A 22,100-nucleotide genomic window follows, 5' to 3' on the forward strand; every position below is an offset into this window, starting at 1 on the left:
TCTTTCTTTCTTTTTTTTTTTTTTGACATGGCGTCTTGCTTTGTTGCCCAGGCTGAAGTGCAGTAGCATGACCTCAGCTCATTGCAACCTCCGCCTCCTGGGTTCAAGCGATTCTCCTGCCTCAGCCTCCTGAGTAGCTAGGATTACAGGTGCACACCACCACATCTGGCTAATTTTTGTATTTTTAGTAGAGACAGAGTTTCACCATGTTGGTCAGGCTGTTTTCGAACTCCTTACCTTGTGATCTGCCCACCTCAGCCTCCCAAAGTGTTGGGATTACAGGCATAAGCCACCACACCTGGCCTAACTTATTTCTTTATATAACTAGAGAAGTAGTCCATGGGAAAGTCAAGAGTGAGGTGAAAAAACTGAACTGTGGCTTAATTCCAAATTTGCTTTTCCTCTCTTCTAAGTTCCAACTATTGGACACTTTAGATAAATGCCAGGTCAGTAGGCGATGGTATCATGCTACTTCATTATACTGCCTCCTTTAATTATTCCTATGACAGATAAAAGCCTTCTCCTGTGCTTCATGGGAAACCGGTTAAGGTTTTACACTTTGTGTAAAGATGCCCAGGGCTCTCATGTTAGTAATACTTTGAGTGCTCTCCAGAATGACATTTATTCTGGTTTGCTGTGTTTGCCATCTATTTAATCTAAATATCTCTAGTGACTCTGTGTAACTTTTTTGGTAACCATAGTAATTACTATTTAGGCTGGCTTCGGAAATATGATTACAATCTGCTAATTGTTATTCTCATTTGATGATCAAATCAGCATAACAAATAGTAATCTGTTATTTCAGTTTCTAATGCCTGGACACCCTAAAATTAAGTATATTTTAGAAATACATAAAATAATGTTTTGAGTTATGGGTATAAGTGTCAATCAGGTCATAGATACTGGAAATTGAATGTGTTTTAGCCACAGAATAGAAAATAAAAGCTCTTTGGGTTAGTTTGCAGCACACTTTAGTAAAACATGTGCCAGTGTTATTTGAAATTTGATCCTGCTCTTAGTTTTGTGTAGTGTTAAATTAGCTAATATACATAGCTGAGAGAAGGATTGTGCTTGTTACCTTTATGTTCTGTCTTTCAGGGAAGCTGATCAAAAAGGGATTTGGCCTGAATGAGCTATTAAATATCCATAACTCTGCCAAAGTAGTGAATGTGAAAGAACCAGAGGCTGGAATGTGGACGGTGAAGGTACTGTTATTTCACAAAGTTTGTTTATTATTTTATTTTGAAGTTGGCATGTTTCGTGAAGTATACACAGTGGTTTTTTTAAACAAACTCTTGCTATCGTGGAGAGTGCTTGTAATAAAAAGCAATGTACATAGGTGTTTATAGGAGGTTTCTTGATCACATGAATTTAGTAGTTTTCAGTTTGAGGACCATGAACATGATCATTGCCACATGATACACTTACAATTCTCGGATAGTTTTCCTATCATCAAATCTGTAGATTTATTTTATTATCTACTTCATGCTTACAAAATAATCAGAGATGGAGCCAACAGAGAGTAACGGTTAGAGCCATAGGCTGTGTTGTGAAACTGCCTGGGTTTGAATCTTGACACCACGCCTTCACAGCTGCACTGCCTGGGTAACAGAACTTCTCTGTGCATGGCTTTCCTTCTCTGTCATGTGGGGATGGTAGTCACAGTCCTTTACTTTACAGAATTGGTCTGAGGATTAAATTAATATGATACAGCTGAAATAGTATCGTTTCTGTTTCAAAGCAAGCATTCAAGTGCTGTGTTGGCTTTTTTTATTTGGTGGATTTCTATTCATTGTTTTCTTTAGCACAATGTGGTGTTTGTATCCTAAACTTATCTTAAGTGGTATATATTTCCTTTAAGAAGGCATTGTATTTTGACAGTATGGAGGAAAAAATATACACTCAAAATTCAAGATACCATAAATCAGAGAGCTAGTTCTGCCGCAGATTACGTGTGTGTCCCACTGTGGCAGATGCCCTGAGTGACTTGCCCGTATTTCTCAGGCTTTTCAGTGTACTTCCCAATCTAGTATCTGCATTTCTGTGTCTTAGAGGTTTTTTCCTAGAACAGGAAAAGGTTGTTCTGCTGAGGAATTAACACCCCTCAGGAGCAGCTATTAGCACCTGAAGGGAACACACTCCAGGTGTCCACTGTGGGAAAAGGCTTAAAACACACCCTTTGAGGGCCTCTTCCCGTTCCTGCATTATCTCCCCTCTTGCTATTAACATTCCTTCCAGCTGTCAAATAAACAACTTGCTCTAGAATCTTTCTGAAGATATCCTGTACATTGTTTACTCTTTCGTTGTCTTTTTTTTACATAAAAAATGGAATTAATGGGATCATAATTCAAATTATAGAGCTGCTATGAAAGTATGTGTAGCTGATATACTGTAGAAATTCAAGGAGCCGTTTTTCATGCCAGTCAGTTTTTTTTTTTTTTTAAAGAATATCTCTATTAATGTCCCCAGTTTAAAGAATGAATGTTTACCTTGTAAATCGATTCAAATCCTAAGATGCTAGTTTTGTATTCTCAGAACTCTAAGCCCTGCAGGAAAAATAGAAACTCTTGTATAGATTATTTCAAGGTGGATAATATAAGGGTATAGGTGAAAAAGCATGTGAAAGAAAATCTGGTAATTTCTTAATGAATGGGCCAGAAACGACCCTACCTGCCTGTTTTTTTCCACCCAGTTCCTTGCACATAGTGCCTGGTACTTATTGAGTGTATTAGATTGACGAATTGTTTTGCTGCTACAATATTTTAAATAAATGTGGCCAAATTTTATGTAATGGTTATTTTGACTAACTTGCCAAAAATATCACTAGCATTGAATCTGACTTTTTGTGACCACAGTAGGAAGGAATTACAAGAAGTGTCGAGTCTCTTCATTTCTCAAATACTTTAATTTAAGCATGACTTAGCCAGCAGTATCTTGAGCTAGCAAGTCCACTGGAATAATTTTTTCTTGCTTTCTGAATATTGACCTTAAGTAATCCATTATTGACTGTGAAATACGTGCATGTGATGCCATTCTTCCATGTTAGTAGCAATTTATTCTGCAGTACTTGTACCTATTTCCAGGTGATTTGGATTGCTACCAGTGGTATTTCCTCTAGTAAAACTCTTGCCTAGAGGAGGGATATTGCATGTCTGTTATTTTACCTTGTGCCTCACACAAGTATTCATTCAGTCATCCATTCAATAAACATTTACTGACTGCTCTTGGCCATGTTCTGTGCTACTTACTTAATGGACATGAAGCACATTTTAATTGATAATTAGAACAGAGAAGTAATGAGGATTAGTTCTATGAGTGAGCAGAGGCTTTGATCAGGTGAGGAGGTGATGAGAACTCTGTTTAGACAAGTCTCTAAGCTCAGTCTCCTATAATTAAGGGAACAATAAAAAGACACAGTATCTATTATCATTTTATCTTAAATTTTTATCTAGCCTTCACCAAAAGAGCCTCCAGCTCTGATTTACAGCATTTCTAGTGTAGGATTAGTGCTTACAATAAGAAAACAAAGAATAAGCATTATAATGAAATTGAAAAATAATAAACTTATTTTGTTTCTAAATGAAATACCAAAAGAATGTATCAGGTTGATGCAAAGGAAATTGAACTGAATCTGATGACATAAAATCTGTTGACTTTGGATTTCCCTTTTGGATGTCTGATGAATGATAAATGTTTTACATGTGCACTGTCTCAAGATGAGAAATGTCTGAGATTAGATAGTGTATCCCTGGTGCTATCTCCCATGTGCTCGACTATCTGGAAAAGGTCTGCTCTATCACTAAAATTAATAGTGGCTTTTTGAATGTTTCACATAACAGTTTTTATCCCACATATGGAGAACGATCTATTACTCGACTTTACCATGGTATTCAAGGACCACCCAATTGAGCCTTAAGCCAGTCTTTCTAGTTATCTTCTATCACTTGTTTTTACGTTCTTGTCATATGTAATTTTGTACTGTCTCTCTCCCCCCACCACATTCTCTTACCCCATGCTTTCTTCCAAGCTTTTCCTTCCCTTTATAATGCCTTTTCTTCCATTCTGACTTATAACTATCCCACAAAGTTCAGCTCAAATGACAAAACTTTCATCAAACTTTGTCAGATTTTTTTTTCCCTAAAATGCTCTTTTCTCTCTGGCTTTCTATTAAATTTTTCTGCGCTTCCCTTTTGGATTAATTTCTCTCTTGTCATTTTTATTTCTGTACATATTTTCTGTCTCTCTTTTTCTATAGATCAGATTTTGCCACTAGTATATGCCACAGTGCCTGAGAAAGAACTACATAAATATTTATGAATAAAAATTAATACATTTATTCTGAGGATATCCAGGGAAGCAGGCAGAAGAACTGGTTTACTTAGCCTATAGTGGAGGTGCTAGCATGGAACACTAATGTGTTTAATGATTTAAAATGATAAGAGAGTGGCAGTTTCCTTTCTTATGTGATTTTTCTGGTAAGTACTTTACTGTTCCATCTTAGGGCACTTTCACTAAGCAGAGATAGAGTCAACTCATTTGTATAATTCACATAAACACTCAAATGTTTTAGGTTTCCTCTGATGCAGGTAAAGCATGTTAAAAAGAAGTAACTGGAAATAACATAAAGTTTTATTAAAAACAGAAGAGAAGATTGTTTTATGCTCCTAAACTTCCATTAGTAGGAAAGCTACAGATCATGGATCTTATTTCTGAGAAGCAATATATTTTTTTCCATTCAGCAACTAATATAGAGTATTAGAATGTAACCACAGAAATTCTTGAGCCAAATTTTGTCCTCTGCTTTTTAAAGGAAAATCCCTGCAAAGACATTAGATAATTGTCAGCACCCAATGGGTTTAGGTGGTACAAATGTTTATATTAGTCTAGGATTATCAGTGTGATCATTTAACATATCCCCTGGGGTATGTTTCTGTTAAGTACATTTGGATAAACTGTCTTTAGATAATCTCCCAAGTACAGAAAGGCATGTACCCAACCACATAATTGTACTGGGATTCTGAGACTAGTAGAAATATTTTGGTTTTAGATAGTTACATTGGTAGCCAGAGCCTACTAATGCATTTTCTACAGCGTAAGGATATTTTAAAAATCCTACTCAAGTGGCATAAGCTTGTTTAGGAATCATAATTAAATCAACCTCAAGTCTGAAAGGACCACACATGAAGATTATTATGCTGGCCTCCTATTAGTCTTTCCTGGTGATCTTATGAATAAGCCTGTAGTCTATACAAGGTGTGTTAAGTAAATAGATTAGGTGTAGCATTGGTGTTTTGGGTCAGGGGAATGTTTGATAATTTTCCAGTTTTTTGGCCTGCCAATATCAGACTGTCAACCAAATAGAATGCTTTCTTTATAAAAAAAATATGTGTACACTTAGGTACACATGCACTTGGGTATATGTAAATTTATATGCATATGTGTGTGCATATATGTATGTGTGTGTGTGTGTGTATTTAAGCAGAATTTATGTTTTGAATACATTTCCTTATCACACATTTCTCCAAATGCATAATGCCCAACAAAATAATGGTATTTAAATCTATCTTCCATGATTGTGTCTTTGTCTGATGCAATGCCTAATCACAGTAGGTTCTTAATAAATATTTTATTGGAACCATCTATTCTTTAATTTGGAGAGAATTTAAAACTTAAGAGCAAATACTTTGAAAAGAGGTGGACATCTATTTGAATTCAAGATTCATTACTTAATGTCTTTTTGTTCGTGGAGAATTACTTAACCTCTCTAAGTCTGAGGAAAGTGGGGTAAAATAATGGCTACTCAACATTGTCATGGTTAAATGAGATATTGGTAAAGTGCTTCAGCAGTTTCTGATACATGAATTAGTTGTTACTAATAATGTTGGCACATGAATTCTGACAAGTTAATTAGTTATTCTCTTGAATATATGTAAATCATACATTGTATCTTTACTTTCTTTTAAAGCACATATACTTGAATTTTTCTTTAGTTGTTGCGTTTGTCTTACTTTGGGCACATTTACCATTTTATAAAACATTGAAACTCTGTTGGAGAGAGAAAAACCATCTCTATCAATCAAATTTTAATTCAACTTATAAAAGGTAAGGTTTCATATTTAGTGCTAGGAGGAATTCTCACTGGCTTAGTACAAGAAGGTTAATTCCTCACTAATGTTCTGTGTTCCATGGGGTCTGGTAGAGTATTCTGCTTCACAGTCACTCAGGAACCCAAGCTGATGGTGGCTCTACCATAATTTAGAACATGCAGCATCTTCAGTTACTTAACGAGGGAAAAACCTGGAGGATGTGGCATTGAATAAATAAAAATAAATTTGTTACTTTTGTCTCATCCCAGAAGCGACACATTTCACTCCCTTATTACCCAGTAGGCAAGCTGTTATTGTGGCCTAATGGTATACTAGAGCTGGCTCATAATGACTCATGGAGAGTCAATGATATGTTTCTCTTCCTAGCTCTGTGTTCAGCAACATCATGTTGGGAGCCAGCAGTCAGCTATGATGGGAACATTTACACCACAGAGATTGAAAAATGACAAAAATTAGGGGTTTTTTTGTTAGAGAGGAATTTATTAGCACCCCACTGACCTGATTTTTCCTAACTGAAAGGGTACTCAGAAATGTAGAATGGCAAAGAAATAGTTGGAGAATGTTATTGTTTTATATGCCATAGGGTGTAAATTTACCCAGAAATTATGTTATTCCAAAATACCATGCACAGACTTAGGTACCTGAGAAAGACATTGAACTTAGAATAATTGCCATTTAAGTTGCTATCTACACCTAGATAAATATCATTCTTTTGAGCGTCTGTTTCTTTGTAGTGCCATAAAATTATCTTTGGATATAATAGGGTTTTAAGAGATAATGTGTGAACATACTTAGCATAATGCATCTAGAAACATTTAGTGAATTCTTGATGAGTATGGTATTAGCTGGTCTGAGGAAAATCTAAGAAAAAACATCAACATTAGGTGCATGGATGGTTTTCATGTCATTTATTAAACCTACAAAACCTACATTTATCACATGCCTCCTGAGTGACATTCTGTGGGTGATGAATATGAAATAGTTACTGCCTTGAAGGGACTTTCAATGTAGGCAGGCATTTAACAGGCCTTTGCCTTTAAATTAAGAAGTAAATCCATCTGCAGTAGAGCTGACCAGGAAGATCTGAGCTGAGATCTCAGAGGAGCAAGTAATTTTCCGCTGGAGCTCTCCATGGTGCTTGTTCCATTGTCCTTCAGCCTGTCCTGCTCCTTCATTCTTGGTAGTCTTACTCCAGTTCAGAAACCTAGACTCTGGTTCACTTTGCTCCTTCTTTTCCCTTACTGCATTGTAGGTCAAGGCTACCTATTTACAACTTTAGGATACCAATATGTATCTCTGTATGAGGGTTCTCCAGAGGTACAGAAATAATAGGATATATACATATATGAAAGGGAGCTTATTAGGAAAAACTGGCTCACACAATCTCAAGTCAAAGTCCCACAAGAGGCCATCTGCAAGCTGGGGAAGAAAGAAGCCAGTAGTGACTCAGTCCAAGTCCAAAACCCTCAAAAGCAGGGAAGCCAACAGTGAAGACTTGAGCCTGTGACCAAAGGCCTGAGAGCCCCTTGGACTCACTGGTGTAAGTCCAAGAGTCCAAAGGCCGAAGAACCTGGAGTCTGTTGTCCAAGGGCAGGAGGAACGGAAGAAAGCATCCATCATGGGAGACAGACAAAAGCCAGAAGACTCAGCAAGCCAGCTTATCCCACCTTCTTCCACCTGCTTTGTTCCAGTTGTGTTGGCAGCCAACTAGATAGTGCCCACCCACATTGAGGGGGGTCTTCCTCCCCCAGTACATTGACTCAAATGTTAGTCTCCTTTGGCAACACCCTCACAGATGTACCCAGAAAGAATACTTTACCAGCTTTCTAGGTATCCTTCAATCCAATCAAGTTGATACCTAATTTTAACTATCACATCTAGTGTAACCTCGTCTTTGCCAAACCGTAACCTTACCTCACATCTGCTCACACTGCAGCAGCCTGTGTATTCCTGACTCAGACCCCTTCACAACTTAATGAACGTGATGCTACTCATTCAGAGGAGTAATGTGGCTCATTATGTACGTTTAGAAATTTTATGAATAAATTGACTTTGAAACACAACTCTTCCTAGCTCAGATAAATCCTCTTCAACATCTAATATCTAGGAAGTTTCCTATTATGCTCTGACCCTGAATGCTGCTGCTAGATTTCCCTCTTATCTACAGAAGCCATGAGGTTAGGGTAACTCTGAAGGAGTAATAGTTCAAGACATTCTGTAGTGGAAAGGTGCTTTTTGGAGCCATATTCTAATTTTAATATAACCCACAGGTTGAATCTAGATGATATAAAAGACCAAATAGAAAGACATTAAGACAATAATTTTGACCTCACTAATTTTATGACATATATTTATATAATTTGATTACATTTATTAAAAATGTATTAAAATGGCTAAAATAATTTGGAAGAGAAGGGAAGGGAAAAAATATGGCTGGACCTCCTCTTTGCTTGACACAGTTACAGAATTAGCTTAATTTTCTTTGCCCCTCCAAGACCTTCGTGTCATTTAGCTCTCCTCTAACCTCATCAGGTTCGTAACTCACGAGACTCCAAAGTCTTCTCCCAACACTCCTGCAGTTTCCTAAAAGCTTTCTTGCTTATGGTCTCATTGTCTTCTGAGTATTTGTGTTGATTATAACCTTTTGTACTTTGATGTAGGGCAAAACTCAGCCCCTTCAAAATATCAAAAGAAATCTATCAATAGCAAGCATTTTGTGAATTTGGTAGATTTGCTCGTAAATTTGGGGTCTATGTCATAAAGCACCTTGTGCTTTTCCTGCTCTTTCCTTGGCCACCACCCTCTCGCCTCCCCATTACATTTCTCTGCTTCTTTCCTCTGGATAGTCCCAGAAGTTCCATATAACTCTCCTCTTATTGCGTAAAGCAGTTCAGCATATTTCAACATTTACCCTCAAACCAGCATAATTAAATTCATTGAGATCATGAGAAACGCATGGGGTAGCTGTAGAGTTTGGTTTCTGGAGCTTCACCGAGTTCAGACTCCAGCTTTGCTACCTGCTGTATCTGTGACTTTGAGCAAGTCACTTAAACTCTCTGATCCATGAAGTGAAGATGATAATAATACTCTCTCATGGGGACTTTTGTGAGGATTAAAAGTGAGAATTTGTATAAAAAATGAAGCTTTATATATAGTGTGTGCATTTTGTGCATGTTAGTGCTTTTTTCTCCTCCCTTTTCCATTTATTGATGGGTTATACCCTCATTATACATAAAACCTGTTTGTTTCTATCACACTAATATTTTTTAAAGGGAGCTTAGATAGGAAAGAGATGAAAACAATAGCTTACTTTAATAGATATCAAACTATTGGTGCTTTCTCATGAAGAAATTTATGTGGTGTTTAGTGTGCCTGAAATACTGTTCAAGTATTAGAATTCTTTTAAGAGAATAATTAAATAATGATAAATGCATGAATTAACATCAGAGGCTATTTTAATATTAAACTATTTTAAAAACTTTAAATTAGCTCATTTTTTTTCTTTTTATTGTATATTTAAACCACAGTGTTAGTTTATTTGGGATGTCCTTTGTTTCCATTACCCTGGTTAGCCCAGAGTTGGATTAATTGCATATAAAAATGAACTCACTTGAAGATATCTTTTATTTACAAACACTTTTAAATTCATCGAAGACATTCTCACTGTCTACAGTGTAGTATAGACACATGAAATTAAGATATTTTGTTATTTATTACTCTTCATATTTTAGCAGAGCAATATACTCTTCATATTTGTTCAGAGAATAGTAAACCTATATTCTTACTTTTGCATACTTTATTACTTGGTATGGTCTTTGAAGGATCAAAGTTAATTTATATTACATTAATTTTATATAATTTATAAGGGGCTTCCTGTTCATCAAATCTGCTTTAACGTGTTATTTAGTAGTAGAGGTTAGCATATTTTCAAACATCTGTATAATTTCTGTTTTTTTTTTTTCACTCAGCTATTAAGCGCCACATTTTTAAAAACCACCTTTGTTAGTTGATTTATGCACAGAACACTTGGCAGATGATGAGCACTTGATAGCAGGCATTTGGAAAATTACATGTTAAATTTGTCCTTAGTAACCTCAACAGCTGTTTCATCATAAGGGACTTTCTGAGGAGCAAGGCAACTAACAGTGATATATGATGTTAGTGGAAAAATAAAAATTAACTCATTGTAATATCAAACATTCTGATTGACTTACATGACATTAGTAGGTGATAATGTCTTCGATAAAGCTCTACATTATCTAAAGAAATTGACATTAGAATTACTAAAGTTTGATATAACCCTATGGGAAATCCCTGATTTAAAATTGAGTCATGATCCATAGTTTCCTTTTTAAATGTATTATGTGGAATTCGTAACATATTCATTGAGAAATAATGGAATAAGGGTGGTACTAAGATCTCTACACTTACACATATAATCTTTTGTAACCTTTATGCAAATGAGCCATAGTAACTAGCTGCATCATTTATGCTAAGAATATAGCAACAGCTTTCATGATGATATGTTTTTTTCTTCTTTCTCCCCTTCATTTTACTACCCTTTGAGTTCTTGAGATTCTGCTCAATAAGGAAGAAATATGGTATCTACAGGGACAGATCTTCTGTTCCTTCTTCTCCACATTGCTAAATAACAAGGAGTTGCAGTGATTCAGGGAATATTGCGTAGTTTGCACAGCTCTTGAAGTGGCCCACTGGTAACCATGGTATGAATTCATCTGGCTGTCCACCAGATTAAAATGTATATATGCAAATCTGGCTGTCTACCAGATTAAAATTTATATATATATACACACTTCAGTGCATTCTGTCATTGCTATAATACCTCAATATGTGCCTTCTCAGTGTTGAGTTTGAGATTAATAATTGGTACATTAGTGTTATTTGAATTTTTTCTTTCACTCCCATCTCCTACTTCTACTTAAATGCTGGAATTGTGTGGTCATTTTATTTTGAGACAGAATCTTGGTAACCTATGTAATAAAATAATGGTGAACTCTTGTTGATAAGTCTTAGGTGGCTTTTGATATGCAGATTCCTAGACTGCCCTGACCTAATATTCTCATTCAGTAAATCTGGACTGGAACTAAGGACTTTGTATTTTTAATAAATGCTGAGTATCTTTGCTGGAACACTGCTGAGCTGAGGATGCCAGGTTGCCCACATCTGGAAAATGGTCAGCTCTATTGCTTGCACTCGCTGTAATGTCCTAGAATTGAGTCTGGATGTATTTGTGGAAGATTTCCATATTTGCTAAACATCTACTATGTTAACAATAGTGACCAAAACAAAGATCCATTCCCTCATGGAGCTTTTACAGATTTATTTCCAGCCCATTCATTAGTGACTAAACACTTGTATCTTTTATCATTAGGCATGAAACATATGACTGAATGGGTTTTTTAAGCTGTCCCCATGGGGTATGTATTACAAAACTTGCATTTGAAATATAGAATCATATTTATGTTGAGAACATCCAGATCAGAGCCTCAGTTTTTGGACATCGATCCTAATTAAATATTGTGCAGTTTCCCGTACTGGTGAGGGTTGCATATGATCAGCATACTGGTTCAACTGCTGACCAGGTTTGTCATTAAATATTTTCAGACCTCAAGCAGTGGAAGGCACTCTGTTCGCATTACTGGCCTTAGTACTATTGATTTCCGAGCTGGCTTTTCTCGAAAGCCTACCCTGGACTTCAAAAAAACAGTCAGCAGACCAGTGCAAGGTTTGTATGTGCATATTATTTAAATTGACATAATAGATATCCAAATGAAAAATATTTCTCAGACTGTCTATAATTTTATAATTTTGTAGTATTCGATAAAATTGAGAAGCATAGCTTTAAATGTGACTGTTCTCTTGGCCTAGTCACTTTCTCAAAGCGTAATCCCAAGACCACTGATATCAAAATCACTGAGGGTGCTTGTTAAAAATTAAGATTCCTGGACCCCACTCCAGATCTCCTGTCATGGAAGGTAGGGCCCAGGAATATGGACTTCAGTCAGCACCTCAGTTGATTCTTACACTTACTAAATTTTGAGAATTACTAACCCAGATCTTGAGATTTTTTTCTTACCAAAACCTATAAATTATCTATTGTCAAGGTAAAATGTGTATATATAGCTGAAAAATTAAACACGTTACATATCATTGTTTTTCAAAGATAAAATTATTGATTTTTAAACCTTGTCCTCCTCTTATTTTATTTATACATTAAGATTTATAGTTTTTTAGCTGAACAGAAGCTTCACTATAATGTAACAGTTAAAATTTGGGGAAGGTTATTGTTCATTTATTTTTATTGCTGCATTTCCTGGAAAGATACAAAATAATTTATCTTTAAAAGTATTCATGTGATCAAACATTATATAAAGTTTTCACAATTCTAATTTTTTTTTACATGTAAACATAGTTAAAATACTATAAAAGTAATTTCTTAGGATTTCCTAAGTTTCTCTGGTCATGCATAAACGGTCTTTTATGTAGAAACAATTCTGCAACTGATCCAGAATTTGTAGGCATCCTTATGGTACTCATATATTATTATCATGCAAATACTTATTTGTTATATAACTTCAATTGCATGTTTCTTATAAATGATAAAATCTTTCTCTTGTAGGAATACCTACTTATGTGCTGCTCAATACTTCTGGAATTTCCACTCCAGCTAGAATAGATCTTCTTGAACTTTTGAATATCTCAGGAAGTTCTCTTAAGACTATTCCTGTTAAATATTACCCAGATCGAAAACCTTATGGCATATGGAATATTTCTGACTTTGTACCACCAAATGAAGCTTTCTTTCTCAAAGTAACAGGCTATGATGAGGATGATTACCTCTTCCAGAGAGTATCAAGTGTTTCCTTTTCTAGTATTGTCCCAGGTAAGACATCATTTTATTCAACATTGGAATATTGACAGTTTAAGGGGGTGGTATTGTCCTGTAGGTACATAACGGACTATAAAATAAAAAGTATTATCTTCATATTATTACTGCATCACCAAATTGATGAACATTTACATGTAGGGCAATACAGTTTTTCTTAGCTGTCAAATAGCACATCCAGAGTTTCATGTTAAGTCTCACTGATTGCAGATCTGAGAATTTTGATTAGTCAGTGTAAGAGCTGGAACTGGAAAATTCTGGTGCTCTCTTTCCCTCTAAAAAACCCTGGGGCATATATTTGCTTAAACTATCTAAATTGGTTAGATGTTTATATACAATTGTCAGAAACTTTCTGCTCCATAGATAGTGGTTCATAGTAAACAACAGGTGATCACTGCATTTATTTGTCTAGTTGGTTAGTTGGCTAGTTAATTGTACATTTGCTACTATGTAGAGAGGAGATTACAGATTAGATATTATTTGGAAGCATCAGCTAGCATTTCAGCTTAGCTGTACTCGTGCTATTTTTCAAGACTCATGACTGAACTCTGACCCAATCTTTTTTTTCTTTGAGACGGAGTCTTGCTCTGTCGCCCAGGCCGAAGTGCAGTGGCATGATTTTGGCTCACTGAAAGCTCTACCTCCCAGGTTCATGCCATTCTCCTGCCTCAGCCTCCTGAGTAGCTGGAACTACAGGTGCCCGCCACCTCTCCTGGCTAATTTTTTGTATTTTTAGTAGAGACGGGTTTCACCGTATTAGCCAGGATGGTCTCGATCTCTTGACATCGTGATCTGCCCGCCTCGGCCTCCCAAAGTGCTGGGATTACAGGCATGAGTCACCGCACCCAGCCAGAACTCTGACCCAATGTTTAGGATTGTAGCTTGAACCATGGACTGACAGAGATATAAGATTGCTTATAAAATTATACTATTAGGTGGAGGGACAAAAATTTATCATTTATACATAAGACAGTGATTTGGGAAATTCAGAAACAATTCTATAGCTTTTGTTTAATAGTTGTAGAGTGGTGAGAATAGAACCAACCTCAATATTTCCTCATATACAATATTCAAAGTTGGCTTATCCCCTACTTTGAATGCTACAAAATCTGATGGATTCCTAAAAGTCGTTTTTTACATTTATTTTGGAAAAACAATTTGATTCTGAGATATGTGGGTTCTTATGTTTTTGAAATAAAAACATATTCTAGACTTGATATATTATTACTTATTTGGTAGCATTTTTTCTATCTTGGTGGTACAAAAAAATACTGTGTCTTAAAAACTGTGGAGTCTTAGATTCAATGAATACTGTAGTAAGGGGCTCATAAAGATACCCAGAAATCAACCAGCTTTGAACAAATAAAGATAGAAAAAGTAATTTTTAGTGATCTGGGTTAATTGGAATGCAGAGGATTTACTGGAATAATTTAAGTATAAAGATTTTGAATGGATTAAGAGGCAGTACTTAACATCATTGTGACCTTTTTGCTTATGTTTTTTGTTTTTGTTTTTGTTTTTTTCCCAGATGCTCCCAAAGTTACAATGCCTGAGAAAACCCCAGGGTACTATCTGCAGCCCGGCCAAATTCCCTGCTCTGTTGACAGTCTTTTGCCCTTTACCTTGAGCTTTGTCAGAAATGGAGTCACACTTGGAGTAGATCAGTATTTGAAGTAGGTACATGTTTCTGTCAGTAATAAGATTCAGTATTAAACATGTAAATATAAATAACCTATTATTGCAATGTACTTTTTCACTGGAAATTCTCACTTGCTACATAGTCTGGAATATAGCAGTGAAGAAAATGGAGACAAATCTGTGCCATTGTGGAGGTTATATTGTCATAGAGGGAGACAGTAAACAGAAGATAAATATAATAATATAATAAATACTGGAACATATTCAAATGTTGACTCCTGTGTTATAGAATCTGAATGTTTCATAATTTGACGGTCTGTTGTTAAGACAAATACAGAATTATGAAAATGACATTAAGTACAAAATCTTGAAAGGAGACCTTGCAAATGAGAGGCCCTGAAGCTTTAGCTTTATTGGCTTCATGGTAAAAGTGTTTCTGAATCTGATTTAAAGTGTTATGATAAGTGAATCTGGTAAGCATACAGCAGGTTAGTTGGGTTGAATAATGCTGATAGGTGGAGTGGATGTAGCATTGGCCAATTTGAAATACTAAAATTCAGAGTAAGGGGCATTGGAGCAAAGACATAAAGATGCCAAGAAAGATGATCAACAAGGTATCCAGAGAAGAGTATTCAAACACCAGGAAGAGCAAATGCAAATGTATGAAGGCTGGAGTGGACTGGGCATGTGGGAAGGACAGACAGAAGGAGGCCAGTATGGCTGAAGCCCATTGAGCCAGGAGGAGAAGGGGAGCAGAGAAGGTCAGAGAGGCATGGTCTGTGCTGCAGGTGGGGTGACAGGTGGCTCACAGCAGGTGTGGTGCCTGTATATAACAATCAGCAGGAGTGGGCTAGAGGGCACCAGCTTTTCCTTGTGAAGTTGGGTAACCTTTTTAGATAAATGCAAGTAATTTAATGATAAAAACTAAGTAAACCTTGAAAACTGGAGAAAAATGATTTCTGCAAAGTGTTGCCTTTTAACTTACTGTGAAACAACGTTTTGGGAAAATCTCTAGGAATTATTGTTTTATCAGACTTTTATACTGTTAATTCAATATCAACATAACTTCTATAAGATGTTAAATGTTTGACAGTCTCAGCTTATACAATCGCTTTATGGGGACTCATTTTAATAAAAAATTTATGGCAGGAATGTTCATCATAACTAGGACATTTTCTACTCTTTAAAGATTAAACTCTATTATTTCCTGCCCCTTACATAGTATATCTTAATGATTTATTTAGCTGTGTATTTAATAACCAGCAACATAATTGACCAGGATATAAAATGATGAAGCTACATAACTAGCTGGTGAAATCAAATAATTCTGTTTTATGTTTAAACAGTAACATTTTTCAAAGACACTTGAAATTCTTTAGAAGCATTAATTCATTAATTCCACACCATTCCTGGGAGGTAAGCCACGAGAATTCTTTTTCTCATTTTTCCAGCTCTGTGGCCCAGAGATATGACATGTTTTGCTGACATGTATTAAGCTCTTTGGATGTGGGAAGTTAGAGACAAAATTAGGCATGAGTGATGATAGACTGATACTCTAATTCTGATTCATTCTCATGTCCCTACCCTAGATTTCCTAATAACATGAAACATGTGACTTAATGTTTGTTTATGTCAGTCACTTTGGTCACCAGGGAATGTAAGAGAGAATCCGTTTGCATTAGCAGCAGGGTGCATTTTTATTTGACGTGTTCTTTTCCCTATTCCAAAGTCTACCCCTCAAAACTTTTTTTATTATGTCCACATAGTGCTTAATGTCAACTGAGAAGACTCCATGAAAAAGAGAATTATTTTCATGTAACATTCCATAATCAAGAAAGGAACAAGTATAACTGTAAAGAACATTCTTCAAGCATTTAGTAAACTGGTTGTATGTCTTTGGGCAAATTACTTGTCCTTTCTCTATCTCAACTTTCATTTTTAAAAAGGGATTTAGGACTCAAAGAATCTTCAGTTTCTGTTCTAAAATTTCCATCAATGTGTTTTTTATTAATCCTAATGTATGCTCAGCTTTTCAGTAGGCACTGAAGAAAACACCAAAGATGTACATATTCCAAACCCCTACCTTCCTGAAACTTACCAGTACCTCCTAGATGATGACATTTACAAATTTATGCTTAGTATACTCCTGTTAAGCCTCGAAGATACAGCTTACATGATCAGTATGGTATGGAGTCAAGTGGTATTCTGCTTTCATTCTGAAAGTGACAAGAAGAACCACTGGCATGTAGTTAGTGCCTACAGAATTGAAAGGAAATAATGTTTAACTAAAGTGAATTTTCTCAGCTACTAAAACACATGGAACAATGACCTTGCTTTGTTTCTCACTTTCCTAAGGCACAGAAACCTGTTTTAACTTTTTTTACAAACCCTAGTTGTAGCAAATAGGAGTTAAGAGCTCAGTAAGTTCTTCTTGGTTTTTGATGATAAGTATGGTGTGTTTGGATGGAGAGAGATCTGGAGATATCACCATAAGGTATCATATTTTATACCACTTTCAGAATTCAGTGGAAAGTCTCTTGTCTGCAGTGGGCTTTTTACCTTATCTGTGTCTTGATTTTTTTAAGGTTATAAGTAGCTACAGATGATACAGGAGAAAAATTATGAAGACATTTTTGACATTGCAGCCACACTTTAAAACAGGACAATGCCTATTTTTGTAGATCATTGAGCTCTTTGAAACAAAGATTAAATATCTATTATTAAGACACTTCCAGAAAATGAGAAATAATTTGAACAGTGTTAGAGGACAAAGAATAAATATTTATTAAATGAATGAATACATAATATAGTAGAGGGATTTTTTTTTAAATCTAACTGATAGAGTTTAACTATAAAACTGCTCATTTGTTTTCATTTCTCATTGTATATGTAGGTTGAACGATATATGGCCTATCGCCCCATGTGGAGCTTATCTAAAAGAAAGTTAAGGAGAATTTATCTTCTTAGAATCAAAAAGTAGATTTCCTACCTTCAAATTTGTATATTGCCTAATTAAATTGCTTTGTCTAAGATTCCTACTGACATGACCAAAAACTGGAAAAAATAAAAGGAGAGAGGATTAATGAGTATTTCTTTGCCAGCTCTGTTATCTTATATTTTGACATAGCTACAAAATATTTCCCTAAATAAATTTTCAACCTCTATAATTATTGTTTATGTTGTAGCTTTTGCTCAGTATAGAAAAGCCTCACATTCTAGTAAAATATAAATGATATGTCATTTTAAGTTAAAAAGAACCCTGCAGTTTTATAAATTTATTTTATTTACATTGTTCTTTTGAATGAAACTTCAAAAAAAATAGTGAATCATTGCTTTCAACTTGGTCTTATTTTGTAGTAACTAAAAGTTTTCCATTATCTTACCTCCAGAGAATCTGCCAGTGTGAACTTAGATATTGAAAAGGTCACTTTGTCTGACGAAGATTTCTATGAGTGCATCGCTGTCAGCAGTGCAGGTACTGGACGGGCACAGACATTTTTTGATGTATCAGGTAATTACCACTAATTTCTTTGCAGTTGCCCAAGTATTAATGCAGCTGTGGAAATGGGATGTTTGTTAACCAGTTTGTGTTTATACAATTGTCTTTATGATTATTTTATTATTGTCTATCTCTCCACTGAATTGAGAACTCAAATCCTGGCTTCACCATGTATCAGATACATGACCCTCCTTGGGCTAATTATTTAAGGATAATAATTATACCTTGGTTTCCCTAACTATAAAAAAAAGCATAACAACAAGAACAGCCTCTATTTCATGGGAAACGGTGAGGATTAAATGATATGTAATATATGCAAGGCACTTAGAAGAGAGCCTGCCACATAGAAACACTTCATAGACATTAGTGATTATTATTGTTGTTATTATCATTATTGTCAGGGACTAAGGAATAGTTTTTGAAATGATCATATAGCATTTTCCTGTGAGAAAATAAAATTTAAGTGAAGGATCTATTCTGATCAAAACAAGGTTAAATGTTCCCTTTTCCTCTCCCATATTCATAATGAGCAGAGCACTTTTATGAGTAGATTGTGATATTTAAATTAAAGATAATAATGAAAACGATTATATTCTAAGAACACAGGACCTCAGTGGCTACAATATTCACACTAAGAAGGGTAGAAGTAATGCTAATTATTTTGCATTCAGATAGTATGTTTCCTATGAATAGATGGGAGATATAGTTCATATTATTTTATAAGGTAAAATACATTAAAGTGAAAAAAAAATTTTCCTCTCATCTCACCTAATTTTTAGGGGATAAAAGACTACCATTTATAATCAATGATCAGGATTAAGTCATTTACTTGGTGTTTATCTATAATTGGAAACTTTGTTTAGGCTGAATGATTTTCTACCTGCCTTGTGGACTAGTGTTGCTATGTGTTTAATTGTAACCTATTCTGACCTATATATTGCTGCTGTTGAATTTGTTACAATGTCTATATTTGCTTTTAGTACTGGGGTGCATTTTCTTCAGACAATTTAAGACAAAGGAAGCTTATAATTATAGGTATATCATATATTTAGAAGTCTAGGATTTGTTGTTTGCTATCAGTAATTTCAAAACCTTAAAGCAGAAGCATGCAAGTTAGACAAGTATGTTCTTCTTGCAGTTAAACTATTTGTATTCTGTTACTGCTAGAAAAAGTTTGTCTTCTGAAACAATTTAGCAAGTTGACATACATCACAAACTATTCATTTTTTCATGTTCAATAATTTAAAAAAGCATTGGAGTTATGTCAACATTCCTCATCTTCTGGGAAAACAAACACTTGAACACTTGAGTATTTTTCCCAGCAATACTTTTTAAGAGAAGGACAACAAGGAAAGAGGTTTGAGTGAGTTGATTCAGACATCTTGCATAAATAACTGGGAAGTGCCAGGAAGAACTTGTGAACTGACTGTCATGAATTGGGCTTGACAGTGTCAGGAACTTCCATATGTGTATTCTACACATGTCCTTCTAGTAGCCATCTGTGACCTGTGCCAGCCAGGCAATGGAATAACTAGGAAATTGTACTGTGCCCAAGCTGGCTTTCAGGAATTGTTTTCCACTCAGCCAATTTAAAAAGAATAGGGCAGAAACGGTGATGGCAAGGGCAATGACTATAACAGCAGAAGTCACAAGTGAGTGCCCCTTTGAACTTGAAAGAGTGGACTTTTTGTTTTCTGGGTTAGCTGTTGCCTAGTATGCCAGTCTTTAAGCTCCACCCACTTGTGAATTTCCCCTAGCCTAGGCTGAGGTCCCAGCTCAGCCACTACACTGTAACTACTTATCAGCACACTGGAATCAGGTGCAAATTCACAGGATAATTAGATCTTATATTTTTTAAAGAGGTATTAGGAAACAAAGCACTATTGAACACTAATATTCTCATGCCATTATGGGTATTATTTTATTTTATAAAGTCAAGGAACACCCAAGAGCAGTTTAAAAAATGCCCAAGTTCTATCAATATGTCGCTTCAGATTTTGCCAGCACTTTTTTCCTAGTTGACATGTTTGAGGACTTTTGGTTCATTTGAAATGTTAGTTATTGGGTTATTGATTGTTTTAAATGCACAATAGGTGTAGAAAGCATTGTTCTTCTATTTTATTGAATATAAACACATAGAATCTAATGAGTGAAACTGCAGAAGCATGAAAAACTTATTCTTTTCAAATTACATTTAGTAGTTTAGTTTGATACTAAGTTATATTAATTATCTGTACTGAATTGTTTTACTAACACAATGACCTTCACCCAACACACACACACACACACACACACACACACACACACACACAGAGAGAGTACTAAAATTCTGAGTTTAGGTAAAAATCTGAAGAGAGAAAACTTGTCAAGGGCATATCAGTGACAGGAAACCTTAAATTATAATTACAGAATATTCTTTTAGAAAGGCTAAGATTTGGAAATAATCTTACACCACCTTATCATTTTATAGCTAATGAAACAGAACCCAGAGAAAGCAAGTGACCTGTTTACGATCAAATGGGTAGACAGGTCGTAAGATGTAGATTCCTGGCCTCCTGATTCTCAGTCTCATGGTCCTAATATCCCAAGCCTACGCTTGTCACTTTTCCTCCCTCATTATTGAGGTTTCCTTTCTGCTACCCTAATCCCAGCCTACTTTCACTCAGGAATGGCTGCTCTTTGTACTCCTAGAACAGGTTATTTCTGATAGTCCATAATCTTAGCCTCCTTCACAAACTGCTGTAATTCTCCCTCATCACTCCCCTATTCCTACCAAATTTATTGACATATGTCTAAATATTTCCATGTGTATAATATTAATTTGTCTTGAGGTATTTATGCAGTGGTGGTGTCATATGTCGTTATTTCAAATCTCATCTGCTCATGTATGTTATTAGAAAGTTGGCATGTACTTATTTGAATTTATATTTATAAACTAGTATCTGGGGTGGAGTTTGTATGCAAGAGGGTTTTTGGAGAGTTACCTAGGGAAAAGCACCTGTGAGGGAATGAGGGAAGTGGAAGAAGAGGAATTGAGCTACAGTTGCAGCAAGGGCCTACAGGCAGCTCTGGAGCTGGGAGGGCCCTGAATTGAGCGAGGAGAGCTGGGTCTTTCTTCCTTCATTAAGAAGTAATTGGATGTGAGCAGCACTGGAAAGTGGTGTCTAACCTTCAGCATGTTTGTTTCATAGGGATCTGAGAGCTAGAAGGAGTCTTTATGATAAATTAATCATCTTATTTTCAGATAGAAAAACTAAACTATTAATATCACTAAATTGACTTATCTAAAGTCACACAACTAATTAGGGGTAGAACTAGGTGGCCTAGTATTACCAAATTTAGCAAATTAAAAGCACAGGATGTCCAGTTAAATTTGAATATCACATATGTGTGACCCAAATATTACACGAGCCATACTTCTACTGAAATATTATTGTATTTGTATCTGAAATTCAGATTTAACAAAATGTCCTGCATTTTATCTGTGAACCCTAGCCAGACTCCAATCAAAGCTTCCTTTGTCCTGTATTCTTTCCAATGTATTCACTAGCTATTTTCATAAGATTTAAAAATAACAAAATAATAAAACATTTTTTTAACTTAAAATAGCATATACTACTTAGAAACAGTTTGGAAAACAATGATAAATATAACAAAATTTGGAAAACACACATATTATATCACTCAGAGATAACCACTGTGGTTTTGGTATACTTGTTTTCAGTCTTCATTCTAGGCTTATTATATTAATCTGCACTCACATATAGTTTTAAATAGCATGGGGATAAAGTTTGATCTTGAATATTTGACACACTTTCATATTAAACTAAAAGAGACACATGAATTTCTAGCCAGCATAGATCACTGCAGTTTTTATTGCTGCATTATTTATAATGTATTGCTACAGGAGATCATTTTAAAGCATTTGAGCAGAGACTGCTTTGGAGAG

The 22,100-nt window shown here is 35.3% G+C and overlaps 1 protein-coding gene across 1 annotated transcript in view; it reads left to right on the plus strand.

Annotated features, from left to right (window-relative positions):
• Positions 1-22,100, plus strand: part of HMCN1 (hemicentin 1) — a 461,890-nt gene that overhangs the window by 178,596 nt on the left and 261,194 nt on the right. Inside the window, 5 exon segments of the mRNA XM_033196479.1 lie at positions 1,099-1,205; positions 11,733-11,853; positions 12,748-13,011; positions 14,543-14,687; positions 18,042-18,163. Of these exon segments, the coding sequence (XP_033052370.1) occupies positions 1,099-1,205; positions 11,733-11,853; positions 12,748-13,011; positions 14,543-14,687; positions 18,042-18,163 (759 nt within the window).

The sequence above is a fragment of the Trachypithecus francoisi genome, unplaced genomic scaffold (assembly GCF_009764315.1).
Source record: "Trachypithecus francoisi isolate TF-2019V2 unplaced genomic scaffold, Tfra_2.0 Lachesis_group5, whole genome shotgun sequence".
In the NCBI taxonomy this organism is placed as follows: Eukaryota; Metazoa; Chordata; class Mammalia; order Primates; family Cercopithecidae; genus Trachypithecus; species Trachypithecus francoisi.